This window comes from Theropithecus gelada, chromosome 5 (genome assembly GCF_003255815.1).
Source record: "Theropithecus gelada isolate Dixy chromosome 5, Tgel_1.0, whole genome shotgun sequence".
Lineage (NCBI taxonomy): Eukaryota > Metazoa > Chordata > Mammalia > Primates > Cercopithecidae > Theropithecus > Theropithecus gelada.
The window spans coordinates 102,829,659-102,848,934 of NC_037672.1; the positions used below are offsets into that span (position 1 = coordinate 102,829,659).

Below are 19,276 nucleotides of genomic sequence, written 5' to 3' on the forward strand. Positions count from 1 at the left end.
ATATTGTTGGATTTGATTTGCCATTTGGTAAGGACTTTTGCATTCATGGTCATGGTTGCTATTAGTCTGTAGTTATCTTTTCTTGTAAAGATGTTGGTGTTGGTATTAAGGTAATGCTGGTCTCATAGAATAAGTTATGAAGTATTTTCTCTGCTTCTGTCTTGACATTGTGGAGAATTGATATAATTTCTTCCTTAAAACTTTGGTAGAAATCAGAATGAACCATCTGGGTCTGGTACTTTGTTTTTGGAAAGTTATTACTGATTCAATTTCTTTCATAGATATAGGCCTATTTAGATTATTTTGTGTAAATATTGGTAGTTGTGTCTTTCAAGGAATTGGTCCATTTCACCTTATTAAATGTGTGGGCACATTTGTTCATAATATTTATTTTCCTTTGTTTTTGAGACAGGGTCTCACTCTGGTTGCCCAGGCTGGAGTGCAGGGGCATGATCTCAGCTCACTGCAGCCTCGACCTCCTGGGCTCAAGTGATTCACCCACCTCAGCCTCCCAAATAGCTCGGACTACAGGCACATGCCACCATGCCTGGCTAATATGTTTTATTATTATTAGAGACGGGGTTTTCCTTTGTTGCCCGGTATGATCTTGAACTCCTGGCAAGCAATCTGCCTGCCTCAACCTCCAAAGAGTGATGGGATGACACCTAGCCTGATGGCAGAACTTTGTAAGAAGAATAGAATGGTATATGTCATTTCCCAAAATTTTTTCCCCTCCTCCTATGGAAGCATGAAGGTATTTTTCTCTAGTATTCATTGTGAGAATGTCATCTGGCTCCTGAATGTAGAAAACTCACAGAACTGTGAGGAACCCATTATGACTGGATGCCTCTGGAGTTGTTCACACTGAACCTCCAGCAATTCATCACTTATAGTTCAGATTTTCCTACCCCAACACTGGTTCCCACAGAGGTTTCTGCTCCGGTAAGTTGTAATTCTTTTTATCCATCTGTCTCTTTGGTTTTGAAGGCAGTGATTTTCCCTGTGACCTCATTTGTCTGACAGATCTAAGTAGTGTTGATTACATCTTTTAACCTGTTGTAGGTATATTCAGATTTTCTGTTTCTTCTTGAGTCAATTTTAGTAGTGTTTTTCTAGAAGTTTGTTCTCCAGCTCAGCTTTAGCTCCATCCTATAAAATATGAGTATGTTGAGTTTTCATTTACAATAAGATATTTTCTAATTTCTATTTCTCTAGCTCAGCTTTAGCTCCATCCTATGAGTATGTTGAGTTTTCATTTACAATGAGGTATTTTCTGATTTCTGTCATTTTTTTTTTATTTCTGATTATATGAGTATATTTTTACCTATTACCCAAATTTGCTTCTGTTATTCATTTATAATTTTATCAGAAAACACACTTTGCACAATTTTTTCAGCATTACATTTATTTAGACTTGTTTTATAACCTGTCATACAGTCCATCCTGGAGAATGTTTCATGTGTACTTGAGAAGAATGTGTATATTCGGCTGTTGGTGGGTGGCATGTTTTATAGATGTCTGTTAGACCTAGTTGATTTATAGTGTTTTTTACAATTTGTTTTCTTTTTAATCTTCTGTCTACTTTTAGCCATTATTGAAAGTGGATTAGTGAATTAGTCTATCAATTCCTTTAATTCTGCCATTTTTTGCTTTATGTATTTTGGTGCTCTGTTGCTGATTACATGTATGTTTACATTTGTTGCATCATTTTAATGGCTTGAACTTTTTATTATAAAATGTGTATATCTTGTAGACATCACATAGTTAAATCTTTTTAAAAATCGATATTGCCAGTCTCTGCCTTTTAATTTTTCAATTCACCATTCATATACATTTAATATAATTATTGACAAGGTAGGATTTGTCTGCCATTTTGTCTATATCTTTTTTTGTATTCAGTAGATATTTTCTAGTGTACTGTTTTAACTCCCTTGTCTTTTACTAAATTTTTTGATGTTATTTTCTTAGTGATTTCCCTGGGGATTACAACTTATAAAAGCTAGTCTGAAGTAATACCAATTTCATTACAGTATAAGGAAACTTTGTTCCCATATAGCTCCATTCCCTCTTTTTACTCTGTGCTATTTTACAAATTACATTTTATATATTTTATGCCCATTAACACAGATTATGTTTTGTCTTTTAAATCAGATTGGTATTGTCATTTAAATCAAATATGAGAAAAATAGTTACAAACAAAAATACATATATGATTTCATATTTACCTATGTAATTATCTTTACTGGTGCTCTTTAAGTTCTTAGGTGGATTTGAGGTAATGTATAGTGTCCTTTACTTGCAGCCTGAAGTACACGTTTAGTATTTTTTATAGGACATGCCTGAAAATAATAAACTCTTATGTATCAGAGAATGTCCTAATTTATTATATAATACATTTCTGAAAGATAGTTTTGCAAAATACAGAATTATTGGTTGACAGTCTTTTTCTTGTGGTTCTATGTCATCCTACTGCCTTCTGGTCTTCATTGTTTCTGATCAGAGATCAGCTATTAATCTTATTGGGATTCCTGCGTACATGATAATCATACAGTTTTCATGATTTTCTTGTGTTGTTGGCTTTCAGCAATTTGGTTATGATGTTTATATGTATGCATATCTTTGGTTTTATGTTACATGGAGTTAGTTGAGCTTCTTGGACATGTAGATTGATGTTGTTCATCAAATTTGAGAAGTTTTTGGCCATTATTTTTCAAATATTCTTCCTATTCTTTATTCTTGATCCTCTACTTTGGGGACCTGCATTGTCTATGTTAGTATGCCTTATGGTCTTCCACAGATCTCTGAGATTCTGTTTAATTTTATTTTTTCATTTTTCAAACTGAATAATCTCAAATGACTTATCTTCAAGTCCCTTTTTCCCCTCCCTCCTTTTCAACTCTGCTAATTTTTTATTGCAGTTTTTACACTTTCAGCTTTAGAATTCTATTTAATAATATCTTTTTCTTGAGTTTATCTCATGTATTTAGTAAAATTCTGTATTCTTACTTTAGTTGTTTAAATAGTTTTCTTTCATTATTTGGGCATACGTGAAATAGCTGACTTAAAGCCTTTGTCCAGTGGCCTAACGTCTGGACTTTTTCAGGGATAGCCTCTATTGACTACTTTATATGGTCCATACTTTGTTTCTGTTAATTGTTTAGACATTTTAAACTAATGTAATGGCTGAGAGCAGTGGCTCGTGCCTGTAATCCCAGCACTTTGAGAGGCCAAAGCAAGAGGATCGCTTAAGCCAAGGAGTTCGAGACTTGCCTGCGCAACATAGTGAGACCCTGTCTCTACAAAAATAAAAATAAATAAAATAATCTGGTAAATCGAAAATCAGATTCTACCCCCTGCCCAGAATATGTTATTGTTTCTGGTGGTGGTGATTTCTTTTTCACTACTCCTATAAAGTTTGTATTATTTCTCATAGATAGCCATCGAAGTCTTTGCTTGGTTAGCTTAGAGGTCAGCTAAGGATTGGACAGAATTCCTTAGGTGCCTGAGACCAATAAGTCAGTCTTTAACAAAGGGGTCTGTATGTGTGTTGGGGCATGCATTCAACACTCAGCCAGGCTATTTACAGCTCTGCATTAGCCTTTATTCCCTGCTTGGGCGGTCTCACTCAAGGTTAGGCTGTGGTGAGAGTTTAGGGCTTTCTCAGGTCTTTTGTGAACCCTACATTTGTATGTGGCTTTCTAAATTCCCAGGAATATATTTTCAAAGCCTCCTATGGATCATCTCATTTCCCAGGTTTTACTTTTAAGTTTTTTTTGTTATCTTATTTTTTGCTCCAGTTGTTAGCTACACTTCAGTGACAATATTCAACAGTTGCCTATGATTATTTGATAAATGCCTCTGTGGAAAAGGTGGTTCACACTAGATGAACTCCAAGTTAGATAAAGTAAAGATAACCTTACTAGAGGGATCTTCCAGGAAACTACCAAACAGGTCAAGTAACGTGAGGTCTCTGTGAATGGGACTTTAGAATATATCCAACCAATCTGGCCTCCTCTAGTGGCAGCATGGCTGCTGCTTTTCATAATAAATGTGGGCTGTTTTGATTTGAAGGCTACCATAGAGCTGTGGGGAAAGTTAAAATACCACAGAGTTCACTGTTCTCACTGAAATCCTGTCTTTTTTTTTTTCCTTGAATAAATTCTCCCTATATTGCTGCAAGCTTTTTGCTAATTTCCAGATCTGAAAAAGCTGATTCTGACAGTATTTATCAGTACTTTTATTGCTTTTATGGAGGAGAAAATTTTCAGATATCCTCATTCTGCATTATTGCTGACATGTATAAAGGGATCATTTCTAATTGTAATATTCCTTTTGCATTTATTAGCTGGAATACTTTACAGGACTTTTCCTCATCAACTGTTTAGTTACCACTTAATATTAGTTGGTAAAAATGACAGAATAAATGCATGGCAAGAATCTTGTCAAATTTCAGAGATTTTGATGGGAAATTATATTTAGAGATCACAATCAGTGTCTAGATGTGCTCCCTGCTATGGAGATGTCATTACTTTTAGGCTTTTTTAATGGGCAAATACATGAAGTAGTTATTTTTTAGAAAGAAAATCTGAGATTAACTCAAATCATTAATTCATAGTTTTTTCCTGTTCATAGTTAAGATGACAGAGTATTATTATCTTTTGTTTTGCTTCTCTTGTACACTGAAATTCTTGGTTTTTGAGATTAACAATTATTTCTTTCTGTCACAATATACATACAGTAATTTAAAAATAATTTACAGTGTTACCTGAATATTTTGTCTTTGTAAGTTGTTTTATCTTTCTTTTTCTTTGCTTACTTGTATGTTTGTTTATTGTCATTAGGATCTATCAAACTAGGGCTATAAAGCTGTAATACTGTATTTTAGCCAAAAACTAGGAAGCACTCAAATGCCCATCAATGGTAGAATAACTTGTCACATTTTTATAAGATGGAATATGATACTCAATGAAAATGAATAAAGTACAACTACATGCAGTGATTTGGATGGATATCCCAAACATAATGGAAAAAGAAGACAGACACAAATAACTTACATAATTCCATATACCTATGTATATATCAAGTGTAAAAGTAGGCAAAACAAGCCATCGATGGTGGCACACACCTATAGTCCCAGCTATTTGGGAGGCTGAGGTGGAAGATCACTTGAGCCTAGAATTTCAGGTTCAACCTGTGCAACATTGCAAGACCCCATCTATAAAAAAGAAAGCAATATTAACATACAAATAGGCAGAACTACTATATTCTTAGAGAAGTTACTGTTAGGGAGACAGACAGTGACTGAAAGGCAAAATGAGGGGAAATTCCAGGGGATAGTAAATATTTTATTTATTAGTGTGGGTTCTACTTACCTGGATATGTTCCATTTGTAAACTGTAAAATTATGTGCACTTTTCTGTATGTGTATTATATTGCAATAAAATTGTTTTAAAGTCAATTGGAATAGTTCTGTGTGTGGTTATGCCACGGCTTAATACAGAGTTAGATTAGGCTTCTTTTCAAACTCGTTTTGCATATAGACACTCAGAATATCAGCTGCACAGCCTATATAATGCTATCCATAGCAATGAATTTGGTCTTTTGATTTCTTAGGAGAACCTGTGCCTGTCAGGGACTGGATCCAGAAACCTGTGGTGCCTCCTTCTCTTTTGGTTGTTCATGGAGCATGTACTACAATGGATGTAAGTTTGCCAGAAGCAAGATCCCAAGGAAGTTTAAGCTGCTTGGGGATGACCCAAAAGAGGTTTGTTTACTTCCTGATGTATAATCACTTTATTTTTCATGGAGAATTCATTAGCATAGATGGAGTGAACAATATGACATATCTTGGTAAGCTCTTATTAATCAAAGTTCTTCCCAAACTGTAGATACACACTATTTTTTAAGTTGGCATAATAATCATATTATGCCAAAATAATAGATAAAATTTGAGCAACAAAAACTTCCTCGTTGGTCTTTTATGCTAACTCTAAAGTTTTAAAGGGTGTCACTTCATTGTTAAAACTAAATGAGAATTGGTGGTTTTTTTCATATTTTGACTTTGAATTATGGAAGTTACATAAGTACTACACTCAGAAAAGACCATTTTTAGTCACATTTATATGCCACGAGATTCAAATAATTTAAAGTCACTGTAATGAATGCATTTAAGTAGCTAAAACACATTTAGATTTTAATGTAACTCTGTAATGGAAATAAACGGACATTGATTTCTCACCAAAGTCATTGGTTTTTGTCTTGTCTCTAGAATACGTATTTCTTAAAATATAATTTGCAAATTGATAAATTTAACAACTTTTGGGTTGGCATGTAGTCTAGAGTATAGATACTCCTTGACTTATGAGGCGACTACATCCCCATAAATCCATTGTAAATTGAAAATCCATTTAATACCCCAATAAACCCACCCTAAAGTAAAAAAAAAAAAACAAAAAACAAAAAAAACAAGCCATTATAGGTCAGGGACTGTCTCTGTACTAATTGAATGATTAGAAAACCTCAATATATTTAGCATTTAGATATGACCACATTTTCAGTCATTCTATACACTTACAATTATCTTTTAAATTTTGAATACAATTCAAATATTTCCATACTATAGATATTATAACATTGATGAGTCCCTTTAAATGAAGAATTTGTTAACCTTATTAAGCTTTCATTTACTATTATAGTCACAATTAATAAAGCAAGTGCAAAAACTCCTGAAAGTTTTTTTAAAGGGTGTTTTCAATAATTAAACATTACTTAAATGTGTGAGACATCATTTCATAAGACAAGAACATGAATACTAATAACAATGAAAAGTACTGATTTTGCATGCCGCCATGTTAATTTTCTACAGATAACCTTTTTTTGCCACTATTTTATCAATTAATAAATGTTTATCACTTTCACGAGGTTTCATGTAAACCAAATCCAGAGGATCCCAAGTAACTTACCGCCTCTGTTAGGTGGGAGAGCTCTGTTCAGAAACCTCCTCACCTTCTAAAATTTACATCTCTGCTAGGTGGTTATGTCTCCCAACTTTTGTTTTAGAGAAATATCAATCTGAAATGAAGACGTTAAGTATAAACGGAGCAGCTAAACATGATCACCTACCATTCTTCAACAGCATATTACTTGGAAAATCTGTTCATGAGCAGGGCAGGTGGGGGTGTAACTGAGCATTTCCCCTTTCGAGTAAATTTTGCAGTTTTTCATGTATCCTGCATTCTAGTTCTGAAGCATTTTATCCATATTTGAAGTGTCCAGTAAATTTTAGTTGCTCTGTGGGGAGATCATTTCAAATTTTTTAAATACTATCTTTATAAACATAAAATGTGAAGAGTAGAAAGAGAAAAATTAAGCTAAATAAGTTCTTTTAATAGTTCATCTTCCTTGGTAGCTAAAAAATGTGACCTCTTTAAGACCATACTTCTTCATTCCCCTAACCCTACTCCTAGCACAGGCTTGTATGTATAAAATGCAAAATGTCCACATGCAAGTAGAAAATCAATCTTATGAAAAAAACAAATAGCTAGATATTTACTAGCACATATAAAATTAAATGATAGTCATGTTTTAAAGATGCTTTATTTAGTAATAAAGGCACCGTATATTGTGTTTTGGATTCAAAATGTAAGGGGAATAATCTGATAGCCTCTTTTACATATAGAGAAAATGGACTTAGAATTTAATATGTAGAATTATTCACTTTATACAGGAAGAAAAACTGGAGTCTCATTTGCAAAACCTGTCCACTCTTATGGCACCAACATATAAGAAACTCGCACCTGATGCATATAATAATCAGGTAAGTTTAAATAATAATTGGCAGTGATTGTAACAATTTACTTGTTACTAATGACCTACGTATGTCCAAAAATAGTTTTGAAGGAATGATTTTTAAATATTATTCTAACTTTTTCTCTTAATTGTTGAAACCACTGTAGTGTTCAGTTTCGAGTATATGAAAATTATACCATACAAAAGTATATTTCTTTTGTCTTTTAGCTGTAAAGACATGAGCTTTTAAGAGTCACAGGCTGTTCTATCTACTAATCTTGTTCTCATATGAATAATTTTGTTTCTGTAAACAGACTGGAGAGTACATCAAAATTATGTGGCCCAAGCTATAGGTTCTAACCACCTATTTTTACTACATGTCTATAAGTATAAATGAGTATTCATAAGAATTTACACTTACAAATGCTCATGTAAAGCTATGCATATACTAATAAGTACATATACTTGTGTCCAGATGTGTCATATTTTGCCAGATATTCCTTTTTTATTTGACCTTGACTTCATACACCAAGCAAAAATATTTTTTTCTATTTTATATGTGTATTCTAAGCTATAGCTAGTTAAGACAGGTAGATGATTTGGTCAGAAATTGCCCATGATGAAGGCAAAAAAATAAATCTTCACTGTTTCAGTAACACCAACAACAAAAGCGTTAAGTGAAAGTCTGTTACAAACCAAACATTGTGTTTAGTCACTGGGAACATAAAGGTGAGCAGTGCCATCTCTGTCTGTCTTTAATTCTGTCTTTGCCGGGCATGGTGGCTCACACCTTTAATCCCAACACTTTGGGAGGCGGAGGCAGGTGGATCACCTGAGGTCAGGAGTTCTAGACCAGCCTGACTAACATGGAGAAACCCTGTCTCTACTAGAAATACAAAATTAGCTGGACATGGTGGCAGGCGCCTGTAATCCCAGCTACTCGGGAGGCTGAGGCAGAGATTGAACCTCGGAGGCAGAGATTGCAGTGAGCCGATATCGCACCACTGCACTCCAGCCTGGACAATAAGAGCGAAACTCCATGTCAGAAAAATAGAATTCCATCTTTAACTGGGTGCAGTGGCTTACACCTGTAATCCCAGCTACCCAGGAGACCAGGAGGCTGCAGTGAGCCATTATTGCATCACTGTGCTCCATCCTGGGTGACAAAGAAGACCCAGATTCTAAAAAACAAAAAATGCAAAAACCAAAAGAATTCCTTCTTTAGTGGAGACAGAGACATATAAAATAGCAGTTTTAGAATTACACAATTCCAGCTGGAATAGAACTATGTGCACATTTCTAAAAAAAATTAAAAAAAAAAAAAACCTAAAAGTAGACTAGATGTAATGTCACAAGTGGCCTTAGATGCTAAATAAAGATCTTTGAACTTTATTCTGTAGGTAACCATTGGGCTGTTTCAAGTGCGTGTTGAGAATGGAGGGGTAAAGTGATGTAGTTTATATTTTGAAAAATTTACTTAAAAGCCAAGTAAGGGAAATATAACTTAAATCTATGTAAGATTAGAGAGAGAAGAAAGCTATTGCAATCATTGGGTAAGAGATTTTAAGGACCCAAAGAAATGGCAGGAGTTATAGCAAAAAGGAATTAAGTATGTACACGAACCAAGGTGGAGCTTAGAGAACTTGGTGACTAATTAGATGTGTGGATGAGAAGAGAATTTGGAGATCCAACAAATTTCCAGTTTGGACAGGTAGTTCTATTAACTAGTATCAGAAATCGGTAAGAAATAGTAAGTTCTGGGATGGGGAGAAGATATAAAAATTTTGTACATGCTAGGCTTGACATGCTTCTAAGTTAATTAGATGGAGAATCAGGAGAAAAATTCAGGCTAGCACTGTAGATTTGAGAGTTGGAAGAATGCTGGCAAGACTTAAAGTTGAATACATAGGAATGAAAGGAGGTTTTCAAAGTAGAGATTATAAAGAGGAGAAAGGGCTGATGATGGGATTCTGGAGCCATCAATCATTTTAGGCATGAGTGGAGGAAGAGAAGCCAATGAAGTAAGCACTGGGGGAGGGAGCAGAAGAAATGGAGTAGGAAAAGTGAAAGAGGGAGATAGATGGATGGAGGAAAGCTGGAGGTGATGAGAAGATACCCAGAGCAGAGTATACAGGAGCAATAGGTATGGGGCTCTGGGATGTGTGCTCTGTCATTTACTTGATAACATTAAAGACTCTTGTGGGATTAGATTAGTTTACACAGCAGACATGGACAAGGGACTAATCACTCCTAAAATGATTTAGCTACTCTTCTTTTCCACTGTGGACTTTAACAGTCCTCAACAAACCTTTTGTTGTTGGTGGTGGTGGTTGGAACAATAGAGGCAAATTAAACAATGGTCTAATTGTAAGTTATTTTATGTCATAAATTATGTTTTTAGAAATGTGTATGAATATCTATGAAAAGTATTTTAAACACTATTAATAATTGGATTAACACTGTTATTTTGTTTAGCTAGTATCACAAAGTATAAGGAGTGCTTCGATACTGTTGTAAAAGTTTAATTCTCAGCAAGAACTTCTGAAATAAATCAAGCTATAAAAATAAGGAAGTGAATGAGTCTATGTTGCTAGATTTAAAGTTGGGCCATTTTCTATTAAATTAATTTTTAATAGGTACTATTAATCAAATGGCTTTACTTGAGGAAAGAGGCAGAATAACAAAGCACTGGTGTTCTTTTTGCTCCTTTGATTCTTATTATGGACTGTCTCATACATGAAACTATTTTATACATTTCCTAAAACTTAAGTACCCAAAATATGAAGCCATCAAAAATTTTCAAGTTATAACAAGATGAGTAGATGTAATTCCCAATACGTGTTTTAATATTTATATATGAAACAATGTGTTGATGTAATATGTAGATAAATTAAGTCAATTAATAGTTGTAAATGGATGAGGTACTTCTGAATGGATAAAATATTTTTATATTGCATGGTAGGTACTATTGGTAATGTTCATCCATGTATGTTAATATGCTTTAGAGATCAAAATGATAGCCATATGATGTTTCCACACAGTACATGGGAAGACCATTTGATGTTATAGATGCTGTCATAAAACCTATTATTTGATCTTTACCTCCTTTCCCCAGCTGAATGTATTATCTCTATTTCTCACATCTGAATATTCTTCCTTGCTTTATTCCTTGATTTCATAAACTCTTATTGTTAAAGCTTAGTTGACTCTCCACAGCATCTCTTCTGTCAGTCCCATGGAATTAGACCTTCAGTTTTCTCCACTTAAATGTCCTTTCTTCATGTCTATCCAGTAGACATATGTTTGGCTCTGTCTTTTCTATACCTGTCTTATAATTTAACAGTAGATTTGAAATAGCAGGTTTGAATCTCAAAATCATGTACTATTCATCATACATGGAGATGACATTTTAGACAAATGCTTCTAAGAGAGCTTTCTATGAAGATGGAAATATTCTCTATTTATGCTGTTCAGTATAATAGGCAGTAGCTACATATGGTTATTATTTAACAGTTGGTATATGACTAGTATAATTGAGTTTAAATTAATTTAAAAATTAACAAAAACAGCCACATGTGGATAATGGTTACCATACTCAACAGCACAACCTTAGACCATAAGAAAGACATGCATTTAGAGTTGTCTTCCAAACATGTAGATGGATTTCCAGTAATTCATTCACAAAACTCTGCATGGTATTTCTTAGGAGATGGCATAAGTCTAATTTCCAGCTGATTGTGTATCTTTTTGTTCAAGGAACAGAATAAAGCTAACTAGACCACAGCATGAACTGAACAGCCACAAACCACACATCTATGTTAAAGAGTAGTTGGTACCTTCACTTTCCTTTGGCCAGTTTTATGAGGTTAAATAGACAAATACATATATGTACAAATACATATATGAATCCAACAGTAAATAATATGAAGCCACCACAAACTTTTATCATAATGCAAGTTCATCTTCTAGCCATGATGGAGTAACAGAGACTAGATATGCCTTTACACATTTAAGAAAAAACTGACAAAATATATGAAACAATGGTTTTTAGACACAGAATAAGAAGTTTAAGAGACCAGTGGCACCAGAGAGAAAGGAAGTAAAAAGGTGAACCTATAATTACCCCAGTTTACTTCCTGAAGAGAGTATTAGGCCCCAGAGTAGGCAGTAGGAACCCAAACACACCCCAGCATTATCTCTGTATTAAGGAGACAAAGTTCAAAATTTGGAGAGGCCAAGGTGACGAGAGTTCACAATTCAGAATACCAGAGAGGAGAGAGTGTTATTGAGAAGAGTTCCAGAGACCTGCTGAGGGTTCTAATCCAGTCTTCAGCTGAGTATTGAACAGCACATGCATGTGAAAAAACTTCCAAGGCTAGGTAGGGAAAGAACCATCAGAGGAAGCAGGCAGAATAATCCCTTGATCTCACACAGGACCTAGAATAGTTCTTGATCATACCAGCCAGCCAGAGAAGACTTCATAATACTATTCATAATTGTATTGCCTTACAAAAGTAGAAGTAAATTTGACTTTCTGACCTCATCTAAAAATGCTTAAAATCAAAACATAGAAGGACCAAACTGATTCTAAGTAATTGAACTGCATCCCAGTACAAAAATTAAAAAAAAAAAAAATCTATCAACAAGGTAAAATTTATAGTGTAGTATTACATCAAAAAATACAAGACATACAAAGAAAAAAGAAAATATAACCTTTACTGGGGAGCAGGGAGAAATCAATCAATAAAAATAGTCCCAGAACTGACATATGTGATACAATATATAGATAAGTTCATTAAAATGGCTATCATATTTCATATGCTAAAAATGCTAGAGGAAAGCATGAGAGTGATAAGGCAAGATTGGAAGATATTAAAATACCCTATAATGACCTTCTAGACGTGAAAAATATATATCTAGATTAAAAATACACTAGGTGGAATTAACATATTAAGGAACTTGAAGACATAGTAATAGAAATATTTCGCTATAAAGAAAAACAAAACTGAAAAAAATGAATATATAAAAGACCTATTAGCCAATATTGTTACACTAATATATGTGTAATTGGGTTACCAGAAGGAGGTGGGAGACAGAAAAATATTTAAAGAAACAATGGCCAAATTTTTTTCAAATTTGTTCAAAACTGTGAACCCATGGATCTCAGCAGCTCAGCAAACCCCAGATTTAAAAACAAAGACATACAAAAAGACTATTAAAAATTTATAATCAACTTGCTTACAATCTGTGATAAAGAGAAAATCAGAAAGGCAAATGGAGAAAAAAGGACATGTTATACTTGGTGGGAAAAAATAAGTCAGGAGACTTCATTCAGAAAAAGGCAAGAGAGAAGATGTAGGAGAAACACCTTTAACATGCTAAAAGAAAAAAGACTATCAACCCAGAAATATATAACCAATGAAAACAACTCTCAAAAAAGACAGCAAAATAAAGAATATTTTTTCAGACATACAAAAGCTGAAAGAATTAATCACCAGCAAACTAGCACTTTAAAAGTGTTAAACAAAATCCTTCAGGAAGAAAGAACATGATACCAGATAGAAATCTAGATCAACATAATGAAATGAAAAGTATCAAAAATAGTAAACATGGTTAAAAGACTTTTTAAAAAATGGTAACTTGCTATCTTAAAAATATATTAATGTATTATGAGGTTTATAACATGTAGACGTAGCACAGAGGCTGAGGAATTGATAGTATACTTGTAAAGTACTTATACTATATATGGACCGGGTATATTACTTGGCTGTAAACTGTGAGAAGTTAGAGTACACTGTATACCTTAAACCACTTAAAAAAAAAAAAAAAAAGTATATAGCTAATCAGCCAGTTAAGACAGAAAAATGAAATCAATCCAAAAATGTTTTAAAAAATATATAGGACCAAAAAAAGATAAATATAAAAATAAATAGCAAGATGGTTTATATAAACCCAACTATATCAACAACCACATTAAATGCAAATGGTTTTAACACCCCCACTTATAAGGCAGAGCTTGTGATACTGAAAAAACAAAAACCTAGAAAACCACTTTAAATAAAAGATACAAATAAATTAAAAAGATATTTTTAACACAAAAAAATGATGTTAAAAAGACATAACAGGAAAAAATATGATTATTGTAGTAGGTGCAGAAAAACCACTTGATAATATTCAACATTCATAAAAGGAAACTTTCTCAACCTATTTAATACATAAATGAAAAGCCAAAAGCTAACGTTATACCTAGTGGTGAAAGACATACTTTACCCCTAAGGTAAAGAACAAGACAACAATGTCCATTTTTAACAAACCACTTCTATTCAACATCAAACTGTAAATTTTAGAAAGTACAGTAAGGCAAGAAAAGCAGTCAAGATTGTGTAGGTAAAAATAAAACTGTACTTATTTGCAGATGACATGTTTGTCTACAGAAGAAGTCTCAAAAAGCTACCAGAAAATGAAATTAATATATGAATTTAGCAAAGTTGTAAAATACAAAATTCAAATGTATTTTTATATACTAGCAATAAATAAATCAAAATAAATGATTAAAATAGCATTAAAAGTATAAAATTCTTAGACATAAAGTTGACAAAAATGTATAAGATTATATACTGGAAACTAAAACATTGCTGAGCTAAATTATGGAAAACTTCAGTAACTGGAGAGATACACTATGTTCATGGATCAAAAGACTTATTAAGATGTCAGTTCTCTCCAAACTAATCAATATGTTCAATACATGATGTTTCAAAACCTCAGCAGGTTTTTTGAAAGAATTGGACAAGATGGCTCTAAAATATATATACTTGGAAATGCAAAGGACTCGGAATAGTCAAACAATATTTTTAAAGAAGAGCAGAATTTGAGACTATATATTGCATGGTTTTCAGATTTACTAAAATCTATACTTGCTACTGTCTGTCAAGACAGTTTGATATTGCCCTGGTGCAGTGACTCACGCCTGTAATTCTAGCACTTTTGAAGGCTGAGGCGGGTGGATCACTTGAGGCCAGGAGTTTGAGACCAGCCTGGCCAAAATGGCAAAATCCTATCTCTAGTAAAAATACAAAACATTAGCAGGGCATGGTGGTGTGTGCTTATAGTCCCAGCTGCTTGGGAGGTTGAGGCCTGAGAATTGCTTGAATCCAGGAGGCGAAGGTTGCGAGACAGAGGTTGCAGTGAGCCCAGATCACACCACTGCACTAGAGCCTGGATGACAGAGTGAGACTCTGTCTCAATCAATCAAGCAATAAAATTTTTAAAAAGTTTGATATTGACATACCTACATACACACCATTATTCACAAGTGGATCAATAGAGAATCCTTAAGTAGACCCAACATATATGGTCAATTGATTTTTAACAAAGATGATTCAGGTGGGAAGGGAAAACCATTTTATCCAGTGGTATCTGAACATTTGGAAAGCCATAAAGGAAAAAAGATCATCTTGACCCTTAATTTCACACCATTTGTAAAAATTAACTCCAAATAAACCCATTTATATGAAATTCTAGAAAATGAAAATCTATAGTGATAGATTAGTAGTTGTCTGGGAACAAAGCAGGAAGCATGAATTACAAAGGGGCATGATAAAATTTTTAAGAGTGATGAATATGTACTTTATTTTGGTTGTGACAAATATATATCGAAACTCAAATAGCACACTTTAAATATATGCTATTTAGTGTATGTCAATTATGGCCTCAATAACACTGTAAAATAAAAACTTTACCGTGTCAAGATATTTGCTCTGTTTTGTGTCATTCCATTTTGTTTCTGGATATAAAGTTCAAAACATTTTTTAAAGTTCTAAATGGTCTAAATACTAGTGAGTTTTTGGTCTAAGGGTAAAACTAACTACTTTTCCATTCACTCACACTTTTATTTTTCAGATTGAATATGAACACAGAGCACCAGAGTGCCGTCTGGGTCTGAAGGAAGGCCGTCCATTCTCAGGGGTCACTGCATGTTTGGATTTCTGTGCTCATGCCCATAGAGACTTGCACAACATGCAGAATGGCAGCACATTGGTAAGTGGGGCTGAGGACAGCTTAGCAGCTGTATGAGTCTGTTCTCACACTGCTCATAAACACATGCACGAGACTGGGTAATTTATAAAGTAAAGAGATTTAATTGACTCACAGTTCCACATGGCTGTGGAGGCCTCACAATCATAGCTGAAGGCAAATGAGGAGCAAAGGCACGCCTTACATGGCGGCAGGCAAGAAAACATGTGCAGGGGAACTCCCCTTTATAAAATCATCAGATCTTGAGAGACTTACTCTCACGAGAACAGAATGGGAAAGACCCACCCCTATAATTCAATTACCTTCCACTGGGTCCTTCCCAAAACGTGGGAAGTTTGGGAGCTACAATTCAAGATGAGATTTAGGTGGGGACAAAGTCAGACCATATCAGCAGCATCTCATGTTGAGGAGCAGAACACTGGAATTTAGTAGCATTTGGTTAGAATATGTTGTCTGCAGGTTTCACTGGACAACAATATTTTCATGAATGAATTCCTGTTGCAAAGTGACCTGCTTTGGCATAACTAACACTCTCATGATAGGTTGGCACATTGGTGTCCTGTCAATTGTGTTGACAAGCACGTGAGAATCATGGAAATCCTTGGTGTTAACCTAAACCAGTGACTATGCATTGCCAGTTACAGTTAACTGCCAGGAAAATCTCAAAATTCAGTGCCAGTTACCTGGTAGGTTATAATCAGTTAAACAAAACACCATAAACAAGCCAAGGTACCCATTCACCTTACAGAGAGAGAAGCATCAATGAGAAACACATCATCATTGACCCAGTAACTATGGTAACCTACTGTAAAAGATTCACAGTGCAAAAGAGCCTGACTACATATTACAGTGGGTAAAATGGATTTTTATATTTAAATTATATATTTATATAATTATATACATATTTATATATAAATCATAATTAAACATTTATATATAAATTATATAATTAAATATATATATAATTTATATATATTATTTATAGAGCGAACATACACCAACATATTTGTAGAGATAAAGAACAAAATGTTCTGTTGAAAAACCTATAAATCAGTCAACCTAATGAATCATCAACATGGATGTAGGTGTAGTTGAGGAAGATGGCCAGTGAGAATATGGAAATAGGTATCAGGAATTAAAGTCATATTCTAGGGCAGAAAAGCATTCAGGGAGGTATTAGATGATAGCTGAAGTAATTTGAGGAAGCTGATGTGAAGTTTTTGTTGAGAAGCAGAGAAGGTATTCATTTAATGGTCTAGATCAGAGATTGGAGAACTCTTCTCTATAAAGGGCAAGATAATAAATATTTTAGGCATTGCAGGCCACATAGGATTTCCGTCACATTGTTTGGTGGTTTTGTTTTTTTAAAAACTCCTTGAAAATGTAAAAACCATTCTTGGTTTAGTGGCCATACAAACACAAGCTGTGAGGCACATTAGCCATAGGTTCTGGTTTGCTAACTTCTGATCCAGGAGAACAAATACAAGGCCTACCAACCACCCCAACATCTAAAATCATCACTAATCATGTGCTCAGCACCTGCTCATTATTAGGAGGCTATGCTAGTTTCTGAAAAGCAGAAGTAGTAAATGATAACTGGAGCTATGGTGCATCCTAATATAACCATGTTTCATTCCAGCAAGGTGACAGAGAGTAAGATGATGAGAAGGATGTTTAGAATCAAGAAGATTTTGCCTCTGATAGAGCATGGGTTCTGTGAAGTGAAATGGAAAGGAGCACTAGATAAGAACTGAATAGGGTTAAATATGTATGGGAAAAGTAACAAGGTGCTCAGAGACATGACTTTGAAGACTTTTCTGGGCAGGAAGTGACAGAGTCATTAATACCATCTCATGTTAAAGTTATTTCTGAAGTCAGTCCATTATGATCACATTTCTCTCAAGAATATCTTCTAATTTTATATTAGATCACATTGTTTCCATTGATCAAAAACACTAAATACTAAAAAGCTAGTGTTTTAAAACCACAAATAATCTTTTACCAAAGCTAATGTAATTGTGGTAACCAAAGAAAAAAGTACCATTTAATTATCAAAGCAACAGAGGTAGCTTTCCTCCCTCCACCCCATACCCTTTTCAGAGTACCCACTTATATGTGGTCATATTTCAGAAAAGAAATGAAGAGAAAGGTTTGACAGAGTACAAAGGAGGAGATAGTGAAAATAGTATTAGGTTGCATATTACCTATATCAGCCAAATCTTTACCTTTTCATTTTTTACATTTTTACTTCAGTTATCTTATGGAAATTTCTTAAACATAGAGTTAGGTGTCAGGTATGTGGAAAGACATTAAATTTGTGTTCAGAAGTATGAGATGAGGCAAATGTGATACTACCAAAAACAGAGGAAGTCATTTCGTAGAAAAAAACTTTTAGCCTCTTTTTGAAGAGGCTTCACATCTAGCACATCTATTTTTGAAGTGTGAAAAGCAAGAGAGTGCTTCATTTTGGGGGAGTGTTGCTTCTTCCCATAGACAGAAACATATGTGAAGAACAAGGGTCACCACAGGTAACCTGTTCCTGATAGACTCAGAGAAAGGGTGGGTGGGCAATGTCAATTCCTCTTATCTCCCTGTACCATTTTGATACTATTTTCATTAATAACAGGTAGAATGGTTTCATGGTAATATACATGTCACTGATCTGGATCAACTAGGCCACCAACACAAATCTGGATACTGAGAGGAGAAAGATACACACACACACACACACATTTTCTTTGGGACCTGTAGCTGAGGCTGTCACGTCTTACTTCCCTACCAGGTATGCACTCTCACTAGAGAAGACAATCGAGAATTTGGAGGAAAACCTGAGGATGAGCAGCTTCACGTTCTGCCTTTATACAAAGTCTCTGATGTGGATGAGTTTGGGAGTGTGGAAGCTCAGGAGGAGAAAAAGCAGAGTGGTGCCATTCAGGTATTGAGTTCTTTTCGGCGAAAAGTCAGGATGTTAGCAGAGCCGGTCAAGACTTGCCGACAAAGGAAACTAGAAGCCAAGAAAGCTGCAGCTGAAAAGCTTTCCTCCCTGGAGAACAGCTCAAATAAAAATGAAAAGGAAAAGTCAGCCCCATCACGTGCAAAACAAACTGAAAATGCAAGCCAGGCTAAACAGTTGGCAGGTAAATTGAATGTAAAGCATTTATAGATAAATGTCTTGTGTGGTATATTAAAAATGAACATTATTTTGGTTTTGCCCCCATCAACTTGTAAGTTCTGGGATACACATGCAGGATGTGCAGGTTTGTTACATAAGTAAACATGTGCCATGGTGATTTGCTGCACAGATCAACCCATTACCTAGGTATTAAGCCCAGCATCTTCCTGATGCATCCCTACCAACAGGCCCCAGTGTGTGTTGTCCCCACCCCCCTACCATGTGTCCATGTGCTCTCATTGTAAAATGAACATTTTTTTTTTTTTTTTTTTTTTTTTTTTG

General features: G+C 34.5%; 1 protein-coding gene across 2 annotated transcripts in view; it reads left to right on the plus strand.

Annotated features, from left to right (window-relative positions):
- The window catches only part of TET2 (tet methylcytosine dioxygenase 2), a 132,260-nt gene that overhangs the window by 106,041 nt on the left and 6,943 nt on the right, over nucleotides 1–19,276 (plus strand). For both annotated transcript variants that reach the window (XM_025386546.1, XM_025386547.1), the window contains exons 7-10: nucleotides 5,614–5,764; nucleotides 7,727–7,816; nucleotides 15,688–15,825; nucleotides 18,605–18,959. In XM_025386546.1, coding sequence (XP_025242331.1) covers nucleotides 5,614–5,764; nucleotides 7,727–7,816; nucleotides 15,688–15,825; nucleotides 18,605–18,959 — 734 coding nt within the window. The remainder of the gene's footprint in view (nucleotides 1–5,613; nucleotides 5,765–7,726; nucleotides 7,817–15,687; nucleotides 15,826–18,604; nucleotides 18,960–19,276) is intronic.